The sequence below is a fragment of the Ambystoma mexicanum genome, chromosome 4p, assembly GCF_040938575.1.
Source record: "Ambystoma mexicanum isolate Mex_15411 chromosome 4p, UKY_AmexF1_1, whole genome shotgun sequence".
NCBI lineage: Eukaryota > Metazoa > Chordata > Amphibia > Caudata > Ambystomatidae > Ambystoma > Ambystoma mexicanum.
This window is the reverse complement of record NC_090927.1, coordinates 906,372,398-906,391,062: the sequence shown is the minus strand read 5'-3', so window position 1 is coordinate 906,391,062 and position 18,665 is coordinate 906,372,398. Positions and strand designations below refer to the sequence as shown.

Sequence of the window (18,665 nt, the reverse complement as noted above, 5' to 3'; positions counted from 1 at the left end):
TAGACTGTAATTCAAAATGCCTGTACCCTAATCAACCTTTCCTCTCTGTAACCAGACAACTGTCTTGTTGGCTGTAACAGCGCCACGATGCCCTCGGGCTGATCGCGCGCTTTTTTATTCAAGCCTGCATCTCCGTGGTATCAAGCAACACCGCCAACCTTTTCAGTCTGTAAGGAACTGACCAATTCTGAAGCAGCCTCTTCTTCTGTCACACCCACCGAGGACCTTTGCTCGGCCCCTGGCTGCACACCTCATCACAAAAACCGAAGACATCCTTTCCTCCCTCCCTTCCACACCACAACAATTGCATGTTTTAGCCACGCCTTTCTGCCAACTCTGTGGGTTGGGTTAATGCTGTAATCTGTGTTTCCCCGCAACTGGGAAGCGATTGTCCTAGTGAATACCCTTGACTGCATCCCCCTTTAACTTCATTATATTATTCATTGTTTTAATTGTAATTGGTTATTTATAACGTGCTTAATACCCAGAGAAGGCCTGCACGTTGCCCCTGAGCTATCCTCCCAAGACTATAAAATGCTTAGATCATGACGCAAATGCTGTTTGTTTTGGATTCTATCTTTCCGAAACTAAGACATGGCCTGACTGATAGCAGGAATGTATGTGTCTCGAGGGTGGGGCTCCTCCTGACAAATGTTTCTTTTCAATTATTATCATTATGATTTTTCAATGTAGGTATTTCATAGTCATTATAAAACTTTAAATACACCCTGCATTGTATTTCCATATCACTGCACTGTAGTACAGATGTACCAACATCAGAACAAAGGTTGCCTTCTCTTCTTCAGGAGTCGAAAATAACAGATTGGCTTATATAGTGATGAAAATGCAAGTTTATCATTTTATCATGATGCCACGAATCACTTGGATCCCACTTTTTCAGTACATTCATGGTCCAGTAATCGAACATTCTACAACGTTCTTTATTAGTTACCCTGCACATGCAAAGTGCAGAACTAGAATCCCGTCGCCTGGAGAAACACCTCACGCCCCCCTTTCCCCTTTCATTTCCCCGGGAGACATATTTCAATAGTGAGTGTGTTAATGTCTCTATTGCTCATTTGAATTAAATGTACGGTATTGGGCATCGTCTGCCAGTCCCCCAGCCTCTTTCATCATTGGCAGTTGGCGGAACGACTTCTTCAGAAACCCCCACCATTTATCCAGGCCTCTCATTCTAACACGATATTTCTGGCACGCGCTTCTACCCTCTAGGCTACACAAACTCGTAGTGAAAAATTCCAGATTCTGTGCAATATCCGATGCTTTGTGAGTCATCTTTAAAACGCTATATCTGTGTATGGTAATAACTGATGTATTCCGAACCCCCTATTTCCCTTTTCGTTTCTTTACATCGCAAAAAATGTCCTACATGTCTGTGATGCTGGAAATGCATTGGAGGGACTGGGCCTCCCTGTCCTTGTCCTGTAGTCCTTTTTCATTTGTGTTCTGTATTGTTTTCTGCCCATGGGTCCATGTGGGACTCCTGGCAGTGCAGCTCTTCCTGTTTTTGGTTTGGTGTACAGACCCATGGGATACCTTTATGGCACCCATGGGTGAGGGTATAACCCTGTGCCCCTAGTGTATGTTTTTGGGCACCTATGGGTGGCCCACAGAGCAGGATATGGGCTGGTGGCAGCTCCATGCTGAATTTGACAGGTGCTCTGAGTATCCTCCCTTTTGGGATACCCAGGCCCTGCCATTGGAATCAGTTGATTCCTGATGGAAAACAAGATGGCCCCTGTAGCCTCATGCTTTGTATTGCCCGTTACCTTGTTTTCCCAAAGTCCTGGGAAGCCCTGACTCTGTCCCTTCCCCCTGACTGGCTGTTGGGTGAAAGTTCCATATATGGTGTTGTTGTGAAGTCCAGTCCAGACTGGCTAGAGCCTTCCCAGTGACTATGTTGTGGGTACACCCTGTGGGTGGGACCTGGGTGAATGGAGTGTGTGACCAATATGCACTTCTTGTTGTGGCTGTCTGGTTTCTGGTATGAGAGACAAAGACTGAGACAGCCCTGCCTGAAACTGGCCTGAATGCAGTGTGTAGTGTTGAATGTCTGGGTACTTGTCCCAATCCACATTCCTTGTTGTGAGTGTCTGAGAGGGAGGAGGATGGCCTGAATGCACTGTGTGCCTGATTGGCTGACTGACTACATGAATGCCCTTCTGTATGATTGGCTGCTGAGTGTGACCCAGTAGTGTGGATGGGAGACAGGATAGTATATCTGGGGACCTTTCACCACTGGAAATTGTTCAGAAGCTGTGTCTACACTTGAAGAGTAACTGGAACTGCTGATCCTTGACGCCCAGCTGGAAGAAAAAGACTTGCTGTTGCATTTGCTTCGACCTGATCTGAAAGCTGCCGAATTCGTTGCAGACTGATCCGAGAGAGGACCTGGTAAGGCACCCTCTTCCTGTGCTCCGAGGGACCATCGAGCACCGCTGATCTTTGCCGAAGATCCCTGGGAGTCAGACCCTCGAAAGGCTGCCGACCGGAGACGGGACCGCCGAGGAGATCGAAGTGAAGCACCCGGACTTCGCCGCCGTCGAAGTCCATTGCTGTTGACCAGGGTTTGCAGGTTTGTGCCCGTCGAAGTTGTGTTGCCCCAGAAGAGGGGACCGCTAGACGCCGTGCCGCCGACGACCAGAGCCGCCCGCTCCTTTGCCTAAGAACATTTGAATCGAAGAATTCCCTTGTCTGCAACGTCGACCGCTTTGTCCTGCCGGAGAAAGTCAAGGCCGCCGACGCACCAAGGAGAATCCGCCGGTGGGTTTCCCGCCACCTGAAGGCCACAAAGACTTCGACGACTCAACGCACTTGCTGGGCCACAGTTCTTCTGAAACTCTTTGCGGTCCAGAACTATCAAACGCCGAGGTGCCCCGCACACCTCATCCTCGCAGGACGTCGCCGACGAGCACCGCCTGGATCGACTCTGTGGTCTCGGCACCCTCGAACTTCTCATCAACGTCGTCAACGCCAAGTTCACCTTCTTCGACGCCTCTCGACGATCCGTGGCTCCTGCTTTAAAGGGAGTCAATCAAGAAGGATCCATCGACGCGCCTGCGAAGAACTCTACTCCACCAGGTACATTAGGGGGGTAAGAACATTATAGGAGAGAACAAGACTATTGAGCAATATATGGACTGGGCTTGTGCTATATCTTTATTTTACAGGTTGCCCAGGTGGGGGGATCTCCACGCAGAACTGTGCTTAACGGTAAAGGCCAGTATTCAGCCTATTCTTTCAACCATCTTGCTTTCCCTCCTATCTCTATTGCTGGTTTCCTTGTTATTGATCTGTGTGACATTCTAATAGTTTAGTTGATGCACTTTAATGAGATCTGATAATATTGGTGGTACCACTTTAGAATTGTATATATTTACCATTGTTGATTTCTGAGTACAAAGTGCGTTATTGTGATAGTGTACATACCTTTGAATATTAATTATATAAAGACTGTGTTTTCAGTAATACAGTGTGTGGACATTTCTTTGTGGGGGTTTGGGGACTACACTGTACTTAAGAACCAGCCTGCATCGCCTCCTGCGAAGCTAGGCCTTGATTGCTCGTCCATTGCTACCTTATAGAGAATCTTGGCTGGAGTCCTCTGTGCCTCTCCTCTACCATATAGAGAGCAGAAGTACAGACACCCCCCTCCAGTCTTTACAATGTCTTTCTAAAGTTGATGGTAGGTGTGCGTTTAATTTCTTCTGTGTTGCTAGCCAGCTACTGTGGGTGCGTTATCACCACCGTTTGCTGATGGCCCCCTACTCCATGAACCCCCGCCCCTTCACCTCTTCATTCTCCAAACTTTTGTCACAATGTCATATGATGTTACTTTAAAAAAATGTAATATACATATAGCCATGAATTGACTTTGTATATACAAACACAAAAGAACACAACACAATACAATACATTTTCGAAGACAAACCTCTATAAATAGTTAATATAAAATCAAATTCTTCATTTCTATAAAAAGAATCATCAATATTAATTCAGTACTACTTCTAAAACGGTATAAAATGTATTCAACATATACCACTAGATAGTTCACTTAGAATATTCCTACAGTGCCAATGAAATGTAATAATATAATACATCAAATTAGTATAATTCCCATCCATAAATGCGCTCCACATATCCACTAGATCTGTCGCATTACAATCATTTCGAAATGACTTGACATAAGTAAGCCTAATGTTGGCAAGGCTTTCGCAGTGCGCTAAAATATGTTCCAGTGTTTCAATATTGGTATTGCCACGCAATCGACAGAGTCTCCTACTCCGGGTGATCCCCATACGTGCACCTCTGATGTTACTGGAGTGGAGGTGGTGGGTTGGGGGGGATAAATTAAGGTTAAAGATTTTTAAAAAATGTGATGCAGTTTTTCTGTTAAAGTCACCACCTTGAAGTCTTAAGGTGCATGTGCCTTGCTATGACTCGGGTAGAGATGTTTCAGAATAGAGTGACACCCTCCCAAATGATGTCAAGTCCATCACAAATGACATCTATACTCTACCAATGTCTCTTTGCTGTGAGGTTCACTCGTGGTATTTCAATTTCCTAGCTATGGCTGCAAACTGCATTGGCCTAGCTCAGACTGTGGACTGCATTCCCTAGCTAGCTCTGGCTGTGGACTGCATTGGCCTAGCTCCGGCTGTGGACTGCATTGGCCTAGCTCAGGCTGTGGACTGCATTTCCTAGCTCAGGCTATGGACTGCATTTCCTAGCTAGCTATGGCTGTGGACTGCATTGGCCTAGCTCCTGCTGTGGACTGCATTGGCCTAGCTCAGGCTGTGGACTGCATTTCCTAGCTCAGGCTGTGGATTGCATTTCCTAGCTCAGGCTGTGGATTGCATTTCCTAGCTCAGGCTGTGGACAGCGTTTCCTAGCTCAGGCTGTGGACAGCGTTTCCTAGCTCAGGCTGTGGACTGCATTTCCTAGCTCTGGCCGTGGACTGCATTGGCCTAGCTCAGGGTGTGGACTGTGTGGCCTACCTCAAGTTGTGGAATGCATTTCCTGGCTCAGGCTGTGGACTTCATTTCCTAGCTCAGGCTGTGGACTTCATTTCCTAGCTCAGGCTTTGGACAGCGTTTCCTAGCTCAGGCTGTGGACAGCGTTTCCTAGCTCTGGCTGTGGACTGCATTTCCTAGCTAGCTATGGCTGTGGACTGCATTGGCCTAGCTCCTGCTGTGGACTGCATTGGCCTAGCTCAGGCTGTGGACTGCATTTCCTAGCTCAGGCTGTGGACTGCATTTCCTAGCTCAGGCTGTGGACAGCGTTTCCTAGCTCAGGCTGTGGACTGCATTTCCTAGCTCTGGCTGTGGACTGCATTGGCCTAGCTCAGGGTGTGGACTGTGTGTCCTACCTCAAGTTGTGGAATGCATTTCCTGGCTCAGGTTGTGGACTGCATTTCCTAGCTCAGGTTGTGGACTGCATTTCCTAGCTCAGGCTGTGGACTTCATTTCCTAGCTCAGGCTTTGGACAGCGTTTCCTAGCTCATGCTGTGGACAGCGTTTCCTAGCTCTGGCTGTGGACTGCATTTCCTAGCTAGCTCTGGTTGTGGACTGCATTGGCCTAGCTCAGGGTGTTGACAGTGTGGCCTACCGCAAGTTGTGGAATGCATTTCCTGGCTCAGGTTGTGGACTGCATTTCCTAGCTCCGGCTGTGGACAGCATTGGCTAGATCAGGTCGTGGACTGCATTGGCCATGTGTTAGTTCTGCACTGGCTCATGGAGACATTGGGTGAGTTCTGAGATTGTACCTGAAGGTTTTTGATACCTTTTAGTTCTTGGGGAGAGTTGAGGTTTTGTGTTTGATCTTTTCTCTTTCTTCTAAGGGTCAATCCAGCCGAAATATTTGTGTTAAGTGCTGTATTGTGGCAGCACCCTCATCTCAAGTTGTTTGTTGATTTGTAAGGCGCTATGGTGAAGTGCCCCACCTGGGCCATTGGGTAGGGCATGGGGTTACCATGGGGTCCAGATCCTGCCATATGTTCAGTGCTGCACGACCTGGGGGCGGAGTGGGAAGGATTCTATGGTGCACACTACCCCTCCCTGGAGCAAGCATGGCAGAGACTTGGTACGTTGCAATATAAACTAGTGGCGCCCCTTTAAGAAACCCACTGAGAGATAACCCAACTCTTAGGCAGCAGGAAGATCACAGAGCCTTTACTGCGGAGCAGCATAACCCATGGGAAGAAAACACGAGCAGGAAAATCTGAATGTGAGCCCTGGGGCTTGGGAACTTTGAAAACTCGCTAAGCGCAACTGGTGTGCTCTCATGGTGCAAGCACACGCACAATTTGCACTTACTCAGCAGAACTTGCGCAAAACTGAATTTTAAATCATGCCATTTGCAAACTGCTAATTTCTTCCAGCTTGTGCTTGCTATTGGACGCAATCAAAATATGGGCTGCAGCTGTTCTGTTACTTCTGTGTGTGGGTTCCTGAAAAGGCCTCTCCATTTGGCCACCCCTCTAGAGCATTCTGTGCTGTCGCATATTTAACCGAGGTCTTTAAATGCCTGTCATTCTCAGCTGTCTGCATGAAGCCACACCCTTGCCCAGTAACAGCAGACGTTTTAGCCACTTGCCTTTGCAGTCTTTGCGGTCGTCTTCTGAAGAAAGAAATTGAATTAGTGTAATCTTAAAAGTTTCATTTAGTTTCGTTTATTACTTGCATACCGCACCTAACCCAAGGGTATCTGGGCGCTTAAACCTGGGTACATGGTGGGTTACAGATCATCATACAAACAAAAAAAGAAAAAAATACAGCATGATTTTTACAATGAATCAGGTACAAGAATCAGGCCTAAACAATATTTACAGAAGATGTACAGTAGTTACCATGGCCAAAGTAACAAGAGCAATACAGAGAAAACAGTTTGACTATACAGGTATCTGTTGAATGTTGAGTAATGCTACAATGGAGGCACCGTTTTTTAATAACATGTAGGGAAGCTACTTCTGTTGTTGGTTATCAGAACATTAAAACTTGATTATGGTCAGTCATTGAATCACTGGACACATCATTTTGTTTACATTCCAACAGTTTTGTGTCATGTGTTTGGGAGGAGTTGAGACCCTTGCAAGGCCAGTGGGCCTGGCTTTGTAAATGTAGAGGTAAACATTTTCTGTGGAGTCCTCGCAGGGTGATAAAAGGTTCACCCTCTACATTTTGCCAGAGCTTACTATTGTAGATTTCACCTTAAGAAGCATTCCCCATGGTTTCACTTCATACTGTCTGCCAAATTGCTCCCTGGTCTCACTGTATCTTTGTTTGTAGTCATTTCTTTTTTTTCTTATGTATTAACAAATTATGGTTTTCAAGCAAACCTCCTTATTTACCTAGAAAAGACAAAAACAAACATATTCAATTCATAAAAGTACAATTCAATAAATTCAGTTAACAACAGTTAGACAAGCTTTCTGGCCGAACGAAGCGAAGGACGCCGACATCAAAACAGCAAGACCCTAAACCACTACTAAGTCCCCGACTTTAGAAAGAAATGGCTTCCAGGGACTGCTGCAATTTGCGAACCATATATTAATCGTTGGCAGAAAATCTCTCCTATCATTAACCTACAATCTCTGACAATAAAATCAAAATACTGCCGTCTCTCACTCTCCACATATAGGTGGCGAAGTGTCTCTATGCATCCTGCATTTTTACAAATCCTACAAATTCTCTGTGCCTGGGGAATCTTATCTCTTGCGCCCAATCTATCCAAGATGGGGAGTACATTTAATCTAAAGCACATAAAGTGCCTAACCACCTCCTTACTTTGGACACCGTCTGCAATAGGACACATTTGAGCAAGATCAGAAAGTGAAAGCCTGGTCACCGAGTGCAGGTAATCATGCTCACAATCTCACCATTCTAATTTTTGGAAGACCTTAAAATTCCTATTCCCTCCATAGATTCAAAGGACACAGCCAATGTTTTTATCAAGTCCCTGCATTCCATGGAGCAATTGCAAAGCGACATCCAAACACCATGCAGCATGGATACAGAGGCCCCCCAGATGCACCAGATCGTCCACCTGAGCATTAAGCACTCTTGCAAACAGCATAAGGTTCCTTTTCAATATCTGCAGCGTTAGAGAGTTTAATCTTTCAACATCTCCTGACTACCACCTTGGCCTGTTCCCGCCGTCTCTTCCTTCTCTCTTGATCTTGCAACCTTCTTCCCCCCTAGTCTAACCACAGCCTCAACCACCTTCTTTTCCATGTCAAATATCGCCTCCACTTCCCTAGTTACTGTTGCCACCTTCCATTCCACTCCAGGTCTTACTTCCTCCCTCCAACTTTCTAACGTTACTCCTTTCTTCGACTCCACTCCAGGTATTAGTCTCTCTCTCTTCCCTCTTCTCCTGTCTACTCCTGCCACTCTGCTTTCTGGCCCATAGATTATCGTCATCATCTAAGTATTTTATAGTAGCATGCTGCCTCCCCCTGATTGGAACTAGGGCTTATGGTCTGCAACCACTAGCCTAAAAGCTGTGAGGGTAGTGCTTGGCTATGCTTTCTCACTTCAAGATGGTCAGAACAAGGCTGAAAGGTCTGGGCTAAATCTATAAGATTCCTGGTGGCTATTTTGAAACTGTGCGTGCATAGAGAGGTTGGACAAGCTGCTTGTGTGCTGGGTATCTTGCTGAGATGCTGTTGGGAAGGCAAGTGTGTTAGGGGGTTCTATGGGTGTTTGTTTCCCTCAGGGTCTTCCTGTACTTGAAGGGTGTTTCTTTGGCCTCCTTGTCTCTGAAGGGATCATTTCATTTCCCGGATCCATTCTGAGTTTTCCAGTTGGGAAAGAAGGGCATTGTGGGAACTGTAGTGCATCTGAGGAGGGTTTGCCTGTACAGTTTTGGTGTTTGGGCCCTAGGACAGGTTTCCTGATGTCTTCCCTGGCTTAATTGACCGGACTGTGGATTTTGCCAGATATAACCTCTTCCTGGCCCCTAATTCTGCTTTACAGATCCAATCCATGTTTTTTTTTCGGTTCCTGAGGGGCATTATGGGAAATGTATTTTTCTCTAAATGGCTTGGATATGTATCCCTGGCTGCAGTTCCCAAGATGACGTCCCAGGCAAAGAACTGCATCACATAGACGAGAAATGAAATAAGCTCTTTTCCTCAGTAGATGGGAAGATGATATCCCCATTGTGGCTGTTGTTTCATTGGGGGAGCACATCTTCTGGACTTTCCCTAAGTTACTGAGACACATATTGCAATATTACCTTTTCCCTTACTGTTTGGGTGCACTGCAAAGTGCAACTGGGCAGTACCTGATAGATGGAATGCACCTCACCCTCCATCAACAGAGTGTGGGGGAGAGGAAATATCAGGGAGGCAATGGGGAAGATTGAAAGGCTCATGAACAACATTAGATTGGTTATTTTCCTTTAAGAGATGGTGCTGGGGCTAATGCCAGAGAGGTGCAATTGGGTCCTGGATAACGCTTGAACCTACAGCTGATATCCCAAACACAATGATAAATGGAGAGATTGAACTCACTGGCTCTGTTCAAGATGGGCGAGCCCAGCATGGGGACAAGGGTGTGGTCAGGGAGGTAAGTAGCCGGTCAGATAGCACAGAGAGTAGAGCACTCGCTTTGACATCCGTGCAGAGCCTGTCGACACAGTTTCGAATCCCGGCAGGGCCAAACTCAGCCTTTCATCCTTCCGAGGTCGATAAATGAGCACCACACACCGTGGGTAATAATAAGCAGCGCTCCGATGCCTGAAGGTTCATTGCATTATATATGTGCTAAATTATTATTATTATCAAGTAGAGGCTGATGTGACTGGACTGACATGCACACCAGTGTAAAGTAATATGGCAAACGTTTTGTTAATTTAATCGTATTATAAAATATTTATTAAAGTGAGTGCCTTATGGTGCAGACGCATCGCAGTTGTGTGATATTGTTTGTGTCCCTAAGCGAGAGAGGGTATCCCCAGACACGGCCCCCTTACTAGAGAGTCACAGGGAACCAACTACACCACATTGATGAACCAGAACAAGGTCAAGAACAGTGCTTAATTTGTGGGGGTGTTTGCCAGGGCCCAGGCCTGGCACTTATTTCTGAGCACCGGCACTTACTGTCTCAGGCTCAGTTTGATTAGAATGTGGTGTTTTGGTAACTTTATTATTTTCACTGCCAGTCACGTAATAAACATCTATAGAATCAGAGCAAAATGTAAATGATGATTAAGCATGTGTCTCATGTCAAGACACGACGAATATGTTATTTTTTTGTATGTTGTTTGGCATGTGTAAATCACCCATCTACTGTAGTGGTTTCATCTGTCAACCACAATCAGCTAGAGAGAGTTGCAGCTTTAACCCCATATATGTTGACAGCATTGGGAGCAGCCGTGGGTGGTGGCAACAGTGGGCAGGGAGCTGCCCATCCTGACATGTCATGGGTGTGTTAGAAAATGTTTGAGACCCGGCACTTATTTTTGTACAAATTAAGCACTGCCAAAACATGACTGAGGTTGCTTGTTTTTCTGTGCAGGCTGAACGTGTCCTAGCAGTTCAGGCTGGACTGCTCCCATTGGTGAGTGGGCCAAGAATGATTTGCATCTGGTTGGTCCCCTTCTGCAAAGGCGCACACTGGCTAGAAAACTGTGATGTGGGAGGTTGCCCAGAGCTCTGCCAGTGGTTAAGATGAATGCATACAATTTCACTCATCACATGTTTTGGTTAATATTATTGATACGTTGATAAGGAATCGGCTCAAGGATACAATATGGATGGACCTAAAAGGTTCATGGGGCAAATGCAAACAACCAGTGATGCCAGGCCCGTTCATTTGAACTATGTGCTGATTGGCATTGAAAGTCATCTGAACCTAGAGTGCAATTTGGAACAAAAATAAAGGGGTTTTGAAAAAATAAGCAGATCAAAATAGCAACATATTAACCTGGGCATGTAATGTGTGAAAATGTATAGAGACTTGTTTATGGGGCTTCAGGCGGGTGGTAATGTCAAATGGAACAAGTTTAGGCTTGAAGAGGAATTAATGTGAGGTCCAGCAGGATCCATGCTGCCATCAAAACTATTCAGCATCTTCATAAATGATCTAGCCGAGGTAATCCATAACTTTGTTGTGTGGTTTTCCGGTGGCCTGAAATGGGGTAGATGGAAAGGCTGCAAAAGAGAACGAAGAACCACTACACTATCGAGTGACTTGAAAGATAGGCTTTTGAAAACGGTACTCTTTTCCTGAAAACACAGGGGATCTCTACTCTCTGGAGTGGAGAATCAAAAAATCAGTTTAGTGAAAAGGGATTCCAGAGGAGATTATTTATAAAGGTATCAAAAATATTTAGTCATATTGATACAACGTCATTAGACACAAAGTTGTCATTTAATCTAAAACCAACAATTAAATACAGGTGAACTCATAACTGTGACCAAACAAGGAAAGGAAAGAACTTGAAAATGAAAGATTACTAACTCAGTCACACTCATCTAACCAATCTATCCTAATGCATTCATAGATAAGACAATCAACAATCAAAATTATACAATACACCAGATAAAATGGCATATCAAAAATAAATGTAATCTTAATACAAGCAGTGAATCACAATTAATATGTTTTTTTTTCTTTTTTTTGCTATTCTTCTGTCTTGGAATCTAACTAATTATTATAACATTTCCAAGCCTCTGGGAAGACCCAACCACGGTTGGCCCTTCCCAGAGGCTTGGAAATGGTATGCAGTTTATCTCTACTACGGTTACCGGGAGGACACATATAGAGTGCAACAGCCGACTACACCGATGTGCAAAATATGGCTGCATTGTAGTCATTCTTAGCTGGGCGTGGTTATAACAGTGGACAACAGCCAAGATATTGGCAGCAAGTAACAGTAACACAATTCAAATGCAATAGTAGTTTACATTAACAGTTGTATAGTGTATCCACAAAGGAAAACTCAGCAATGATCCTATTTTATCAAAGGCTGTTACCACATTTGAAATAGTGTCTTTCGTCTTTTGATCACCCTAGCATTAAAAAAATATACATTGAAGTGTTTCAAGTTGGTCAGAGAAGGTGAACAAAACGAATTGACGCGTGTGTGCGTTTAACAAATAAAGGACGAGTAAAGCATTGGGCATGTTTAGTCAAGAAGTCAAAGTGGGAGGGAACTAAAGGGTAAGACGTTCCCTTACTTCTCCGGGAAATCAGAAGGTAGGAAAGGGCACTTAAAAAAAAATAGCTGTTCCCTGCTGGGGATTTGAACCTATGCTCTGGTTTAACAATCCTGTGTTAAACGACATTGTGCTATCTCACAAGCGCTTGCTAAGCTTTGTTTATTTAAATGGGTGTTTGCAAAGGAAGCCTATTTCCAGGCAGTCATGCAGCAATTCGGGAATTGCTGTAGGCGTCTGGGGCTTTTCTAGGCACAGAGGGGTTTGCAGGTAATGGGAGGGGCGGGGCCTATCAGTGGCCATTGTCATGTACATGCCCCTTAAGATGTGTAAATGGTGGGTGAAGGGAAGGGGAGGCTACATAAAGCTGCATGCTAAGGGGCAGTGACACACCCCTTCGACAGCTACCCGCAGCCCATGACAGCACAGATCCTGTGAAACCAGCCCTACTGTGGCAAATCCACACCTAACCCAGGACTATACACTCAAGCCTCGGTATCCAAAAATCACTGCTGATGGATACAAATCTATCAGCAAGAAGAAGAAGCGCAGTGACACACTGATGGTGGTCATTTAAATGTATATTTTTTCACCAGGTTTTTTTCAGTCTTATGAGAATTTTTGTAAATCACATCTTTTTGGGGTGGAGGGAAGGAAAGGAAGGACCCGGGTATGTGGTTTGAATTGAGGTGTGTTGTAGGGGGCGAATGACTGGGGGATTGAATGGAGCAGAAAAAAGGGTCGGGGCAGAGGAACATCGTTCCACTACTCATTTTTTTTTTTTTTACACTTCGAACACTGGTTTAGTCATCCACTAAAATAGACTGGTAGGGTTCATGATAGCATGTGTGCAAAGCTATTGCCTGCCGCTGCCTCTACAGATGCTGAGGGGAAGTCTTGGACAGGTGGTTGTGGCTTCATTTGCACCTGGGTCTGCACCCTGTCCTCATGATGGCCTGGCAGCGGGAGGGGGACGTGAGGCCGTTTGTTCTCCTGTGCTGCTGCACAGCTACCCAGGCATTTAACTTTGCACCCTGTCTCAGACCTTAGGGGCAATGGGTTGTGTTCAGGAAAGTTGGAGTTGCATTGTTCTTCCGTGTGACGCTGATTGCCTTATGTTTGTCTAATCCACAGGTCCAGGAGATGACATGGTGATACCTCACTCTCAAGTGATCCCCACTCCCTCGGTGTGCTGCTTCCATACCTTTCCCAGAGCCTCGGGCGGGCCCGGAGGTGTCTGCCTGCTACTTGCCCTGAGAACCTTCCTCTTCTAATTCATGAGCCAGCAGGATGCGGTCGCCGTGCTCTCGGAACGCCTGCTTGTAGCTGCCTACAAAGGCCAAGCGGATAATGTGGTGCAGCTCATCAACAAGGGAGCCAAGGTAGCAGTCACCAAGGTAACGGGGAGCAACTCTTTAGAAATACCCTGGGAACTAGTCTAACTTCAAAGTCCTTTGTAAGGCAATCTCCCCTTTCTTCACTGAAAATCATGCTTTGAAAACAAATGCATATTATGTGAGAAAGAAAATTGTCCGCCAGAGTTAGGAGTTTCTACATTTTTAGAGTGGATCCCTGTGGTGCTAGCGGCAGAACGTTGTATACCTCACCCCCCTATACAGGACATTCCAGTGAAGATGACATCAAGCATCCAGCACTAATTCCATGACATGTCATCTTATCCTGGGATATATTGACTGCTGGAAATGGACAATGTACTCTAGGAATCCCCCCACCCTTCGTGGGGGAGTGGTCAGAGCGATGTGGTCTGGCTGAGGGGCCGAGCCCCAGCCAAGGTTGAGCTGCCTCCTATCTCCTCAAGGAAACAAGCCAAGTAGGAGGGGCATCTGCAGGGGGGACTGCGTCCTGGAGATTTGCATGAAAGCAAAGAGCATTTTGGGAACATAAGAATGACCACAGAGTTTTAACTTTGAAATACGTTGGTCATAGTGATCTAAGCATGAAACCCTTCTGTGCAAGTTATGCAAACTGGGTTCTCTGCTCATGTACTTTTCACTATAATAGCCCTAACAGAAAAATATCTGAAAACCATAAGACATATAAACCCATTTGGAAATTGCCAGTTATGGATGTGTGGCTTGGGCTGTTCTGCACAGATCTTGTCAATTAATCGCTCAGACTCCCTTGCCTGCCGTGGGTTACCTGAAGCCCTGCTTATCGTGACAGAGGGAGCCCCTGCTGGAGTCTGCCTCAATATCTAACATGGCGGTTTTGGGCATCGGACCTTCATGGAACAGCGGTCTAGCAAGACTAATTTTTGTAAGAGCTGCACTCCGCCTTCTTTCGGCCCAGTTCCTTCCCTGGTTATATGTTATGTTATGTTACTTTGCATTTATATAGCACCTTATGTACCATTAGTATAGTCTCAAGGCGCTGCTAGGTTGAACGCCCTTGGGAACCGAAGTTCAAGTCAGTAGAGAGAGTCGAGAGAGTCTAAGGTGCCTGTGTGCACCGTATATGTGTGCAGCTGGTGTGGTATTTGTGTAGTAGCTGCTTCTTAACGTTAGGTGTGGTGGTTGAGAGATCAGGAGTATGTGTTCATTCTGGCAGGTTTTATCCAGACCGATTCTGGCTGCGTTAGGCCTGAGGAGAAATGCCTGGCTGGAGGTGTGTAACCAGCAGTGTTTTAGTTAGAGTGATGGGGAGTATGAGGCGGATGTTGGTATGAGAACAGCTATACCGAATGGTGTCATAGTATCTTTCTGTTCTAGTTGGGTGGTGGTGTAAAGAAGAGAGTAAGCATGGTGATGTGATATGAAGGTTTACATGCTTTTCAAACGTTCTATGCACTCTAGACCATTCCATCTATGTCGCATATTTCTATGTGCTCCAATTTGTTCCATGTGCTCTACATCGAGCCCTTTATTACTCTGCATTACGCGCTCATCTGGACTACACATTCCTCCGCTCTACGCACTCATCTGCTCTACGTGCTCATCCGCTCTACACGCTCATCCGCTCTACACACTCATCCGCTCTACACGCTCATCCGCTCTACACACTCATCCGCTCTACACACTCATCCGCTCTACACACACATCCGCTCTACGCACTCATCCGCTCTACGAAGACATCCGCTCTACGCACTCATCCGCTCCATGCACTCATCCGCTCTACGAAGATATCCGCTCTACGCATTCATCCGCACTACACACTCAATCACTCTTCATTCTCAACCGCATTACGCACTCATCCGCTCTACGCGTTCGTCTGCTCTATGCACTCGTCCGCTCTACGCATTCATCTGCACTACGCACTCATCCACTCTTCATACTCAACCGCATTACACACTCATCCACTCTATGCACTCATCTGCTCCCGCATTCATCCGCTCAAGGCGTTCATCTGCTCTACGCACTTGTCCGCTCTACGCACTTGTCCGCTCTACGCAGTCGTCGGCTCTACGCATTCGTCCGCTCTGCACACTCATCCGCTCTATGCACTCACCCGCTCTACATATTGATCCATTCTATACACTCATCCACTCTTCCCACTCAACCACATTATGGACTCGTTCGCTCTACGCACTCATCTACTCTACGCACTCATCGGCTTTACGCACTCATCCACTCTTATACTCAGGCGCAATACGCACTTGTCCGGTCTATTCACTCATCTGCTCTGCGCATTCATCTGCTCTCCGCAATCATCCGTTGTAGGGACTCATCTGCTCTACACAATCAACCGCTCTACGCACTCATCCGTTCTACGCAATCATGCGCTTTATGCATTCATCCGCTCAACAAACTCGTCTGCTCTAGGCTCTCAACCGCTATGCGCGCTCCTCTGCTTTACACACTTGCTCGCTCTCGTCTGCATTACGCGTTCATCTGTTCTACGCACTCATACATTCTAGGCACTCATCCACTCTACGCACTCATCCGCACCACGCACTCATACGCAATACGCACTCACCCGCACATTGCACTCCTCCGCTCTACGCACTCATTCGCTCTACGCACCCATCCGCTCTACGCACCCAACCGCTCTAGAGATTTATACGCTCTACGCGCTCAACCGCTCTACATACCCACTTTGCACAACTCATTCGTTCTATACAACTCATCCCCTCTACCCTCTCATCCGCCCTACACACTCATCCGCTCTACACACTCATCCGCTCTACACACTCATCCGCTCTACACACTCATCCACTCTACACACTCATCCGATCTACACACTCATCTGATCTACACATTCATCCGTTCTACATACTCATCCGCTCTACACACTCATCTGCTCTGCACACTCTACACTCTCATCCGCTCTACACACTCATCCGCTCTACACACTCATCCGCTCTACACACTCATCCGCTCTACGCACTTATCTGCACAACGCATTAATCTGTTCAGTGCACTAATCCGCTCCACCTATATGATACGTTCCTGCATTTCGTTAATTAATCCTACATTATCGGTACAGCCCATGCCGCTTGTCGTACGCATTCAGATTTGTTGCCTGCTCTTGATCAGTCCTATGCATTACACCAGTCGCATCTATTCGAGTCGTCTATTTTCTACTTTCCCTTCATTACATGCACTCATACAATCCATGGCATCTGTCCGTGCACTGGTCCCACTCCTGAATTCTTCATTAGCTCCTCTTCATTTTATTCTTTTGCTCATTTTGTTTCTTTCGATTTACTTTGATTATTCATTTTATTTACTTCACAGGGTTTGATCGTTTTTCTCGATCTATTTTGTTTGTCTTTTTAGCTAATCAGTAGAGGTTATTCATTTATGATTTGTGATTTCGGGCCTGGATCTGATACTGCATTGCTATTTATGATCTAGTGTTTTGGGAGCAACTTTGAGATGGTGTTATCCAGTTTGAGTTAGATTGAGTTCGGTTGGGTTTTAGGGGAAAAGCCAGGTTTTCAGCAATTTGCGGAAGGACATGAGGTCTTCCGTGAGTTGGATGTGGGGTGGGAGTACGTTCCACAGCGTGGGGGCCAAGGCTGAGAAAGATGATCCGCCTAGTCTGACTGTGTTTGTTTTTGGTATTACTAGGAGGCCTGCTGAGCTAGATCTTAGAGTACGTGCAGGGTGATAGGGTTTCGGTTTGTCTTGAAGATATTGGGCCTCATTACACGGTAGCCGGTGAACCATGGCGCTATTAGCGCCATGGTTCATGCCGGTAAAATACCGGCACTGCCTTGGTGGAAATGGGAATTACCGCCCTATTCCAAGGTTGGAGGGGCGGTAATTCCCCCTTCCACCATTGCCCTTCCCCATTCCCATTTTTGCCCCATAGGGCATAATGGGAATGGGGAAGGTGCTAATTACGGTACCGCAAATTTGCGGTGCCGTAATTAGCACCGAGTTCCCTTTGCGGGTTGGTTTTTAACGCCTGCTAAAAGCAGGCGTTAAAGTACCAACCCGCAAAGGGACCTCGTAATAAGGCGGTAAAGGTTAACGGTCACCGGTACCATTACCGGTGACCGTTAACCCTTACCGCCTTCCGTGTAATGAGGCCCATTGTGTTCCGCTTTTGTGCAGTGCTCGGTGAGAAATGCATAAGGTTTTCAAAGTCACCCTTCGGGCGAACAGAAGCCAGTTCAGAGTTTTGAGGGCTGTGGAAATGTGGTCTCTCGGGCCAAGCACTAGTAGGAGTTTAGCTGCGGCGTTTTGTGCTCTTTGCAGTTTAGTCAGTTGGTATGCGTGGACTCCGAGGTAGAGGGAGTTGGCGTAGTCCAGTCTTGATATGACAATTGATTGGACAGCGGAGAGTCTGTTTGGAAAGGAGAAGTACGGAAAAATGCGCCTAAGAGTTTTAAGGTGGTAGTGGCAGGACCTGACGTTATTGACTTGGCGCGAGAGTGTTAGGTCAGAGTCTAGGATGCATCCAAGGTTTTTTACTGATTTAGAGGGGGTCAGTGATTTGCCAATGGCATTGGCCAGGGTAGTGGGTGTGTAAGAAGTTCGGTGTTGCAATATACCATGATTTTGGTTTTGGAGGGGTTAAGCAAGAGGTGGTTTGTGGTCATCCAGAGCGCTATGTCGAGGAGACCGGAAGCAAGGTCAGGTCGGCAGTTGGGTTCTGAGTTTAGGAGTTTCAGAATTAGCTGAGTGTCATCGGCGTAGTTGTAGCACAGGATATTGTGCGTGCAAATTATTCGTGGGAGGGTGGCCATATAGAGATTGAACAAAAGGGCTGATAGGCATGCTCCTTGTGGAATCTGGTCTCGACTGGACGGACTTGGGAGGAATAGGTCGAGAGTAGGGTTATTTGATTTCTGTTTTTGAGGAAGGATGCTATCCATTTGAGAGCGGTTCCACGAATCCCTAGGGAGTGGAGGCGGTCAAGAAGGATTGAGTGATTGATTGTGTCAAAAGCGGCGGATAGGTCAAGAAGGATTAGAGCGGCGCAACCCGCAGAGTATGCTGTGTTTTTAAGGTCATCATTGAGGTTAGGGTGGTTTCAGTTCCGTGTCGGGCTCTGAAACCTGTTTGAGCGGGGT

General features: G+C 46.3%; 1 protein-coding gene across 11 annotated transcripts in view; it reads left to right on the top strand.

Annotated features, from left to right (window-relative positions):
- The window catches only part of ANKRD6 (ankyrin repeat domain 6), a 1,122,185-nt gene that overhangs the window by 604,521 nt on the left and 498,999 nt on the right, over positions 1 to 18,665 (top strand). For 10 of the 11 annotated variants that reach the window (XM_069606486.1, XM_069606494.1, XM_069606490.1 and 7 more), the window contains one exon: positions 13,319 to 13,581. Coding sequence is in view for 9 of the 11 variants with exons in the window: in XM_069606494.1 (XP_069462595.1) it covers positions 13,462 to 13,581 (120 nt within the window). In the remaining 2 variants the exon portion in view is untranslated. Of the gene's footprint in view, positions 1 to 13,318; positions 13,582 to 13,609; positions 14,462 to 18,665 lie in introns of those variants that run through there. The other variant, XM_069606497.1, reaches the window with a different exon arrangement.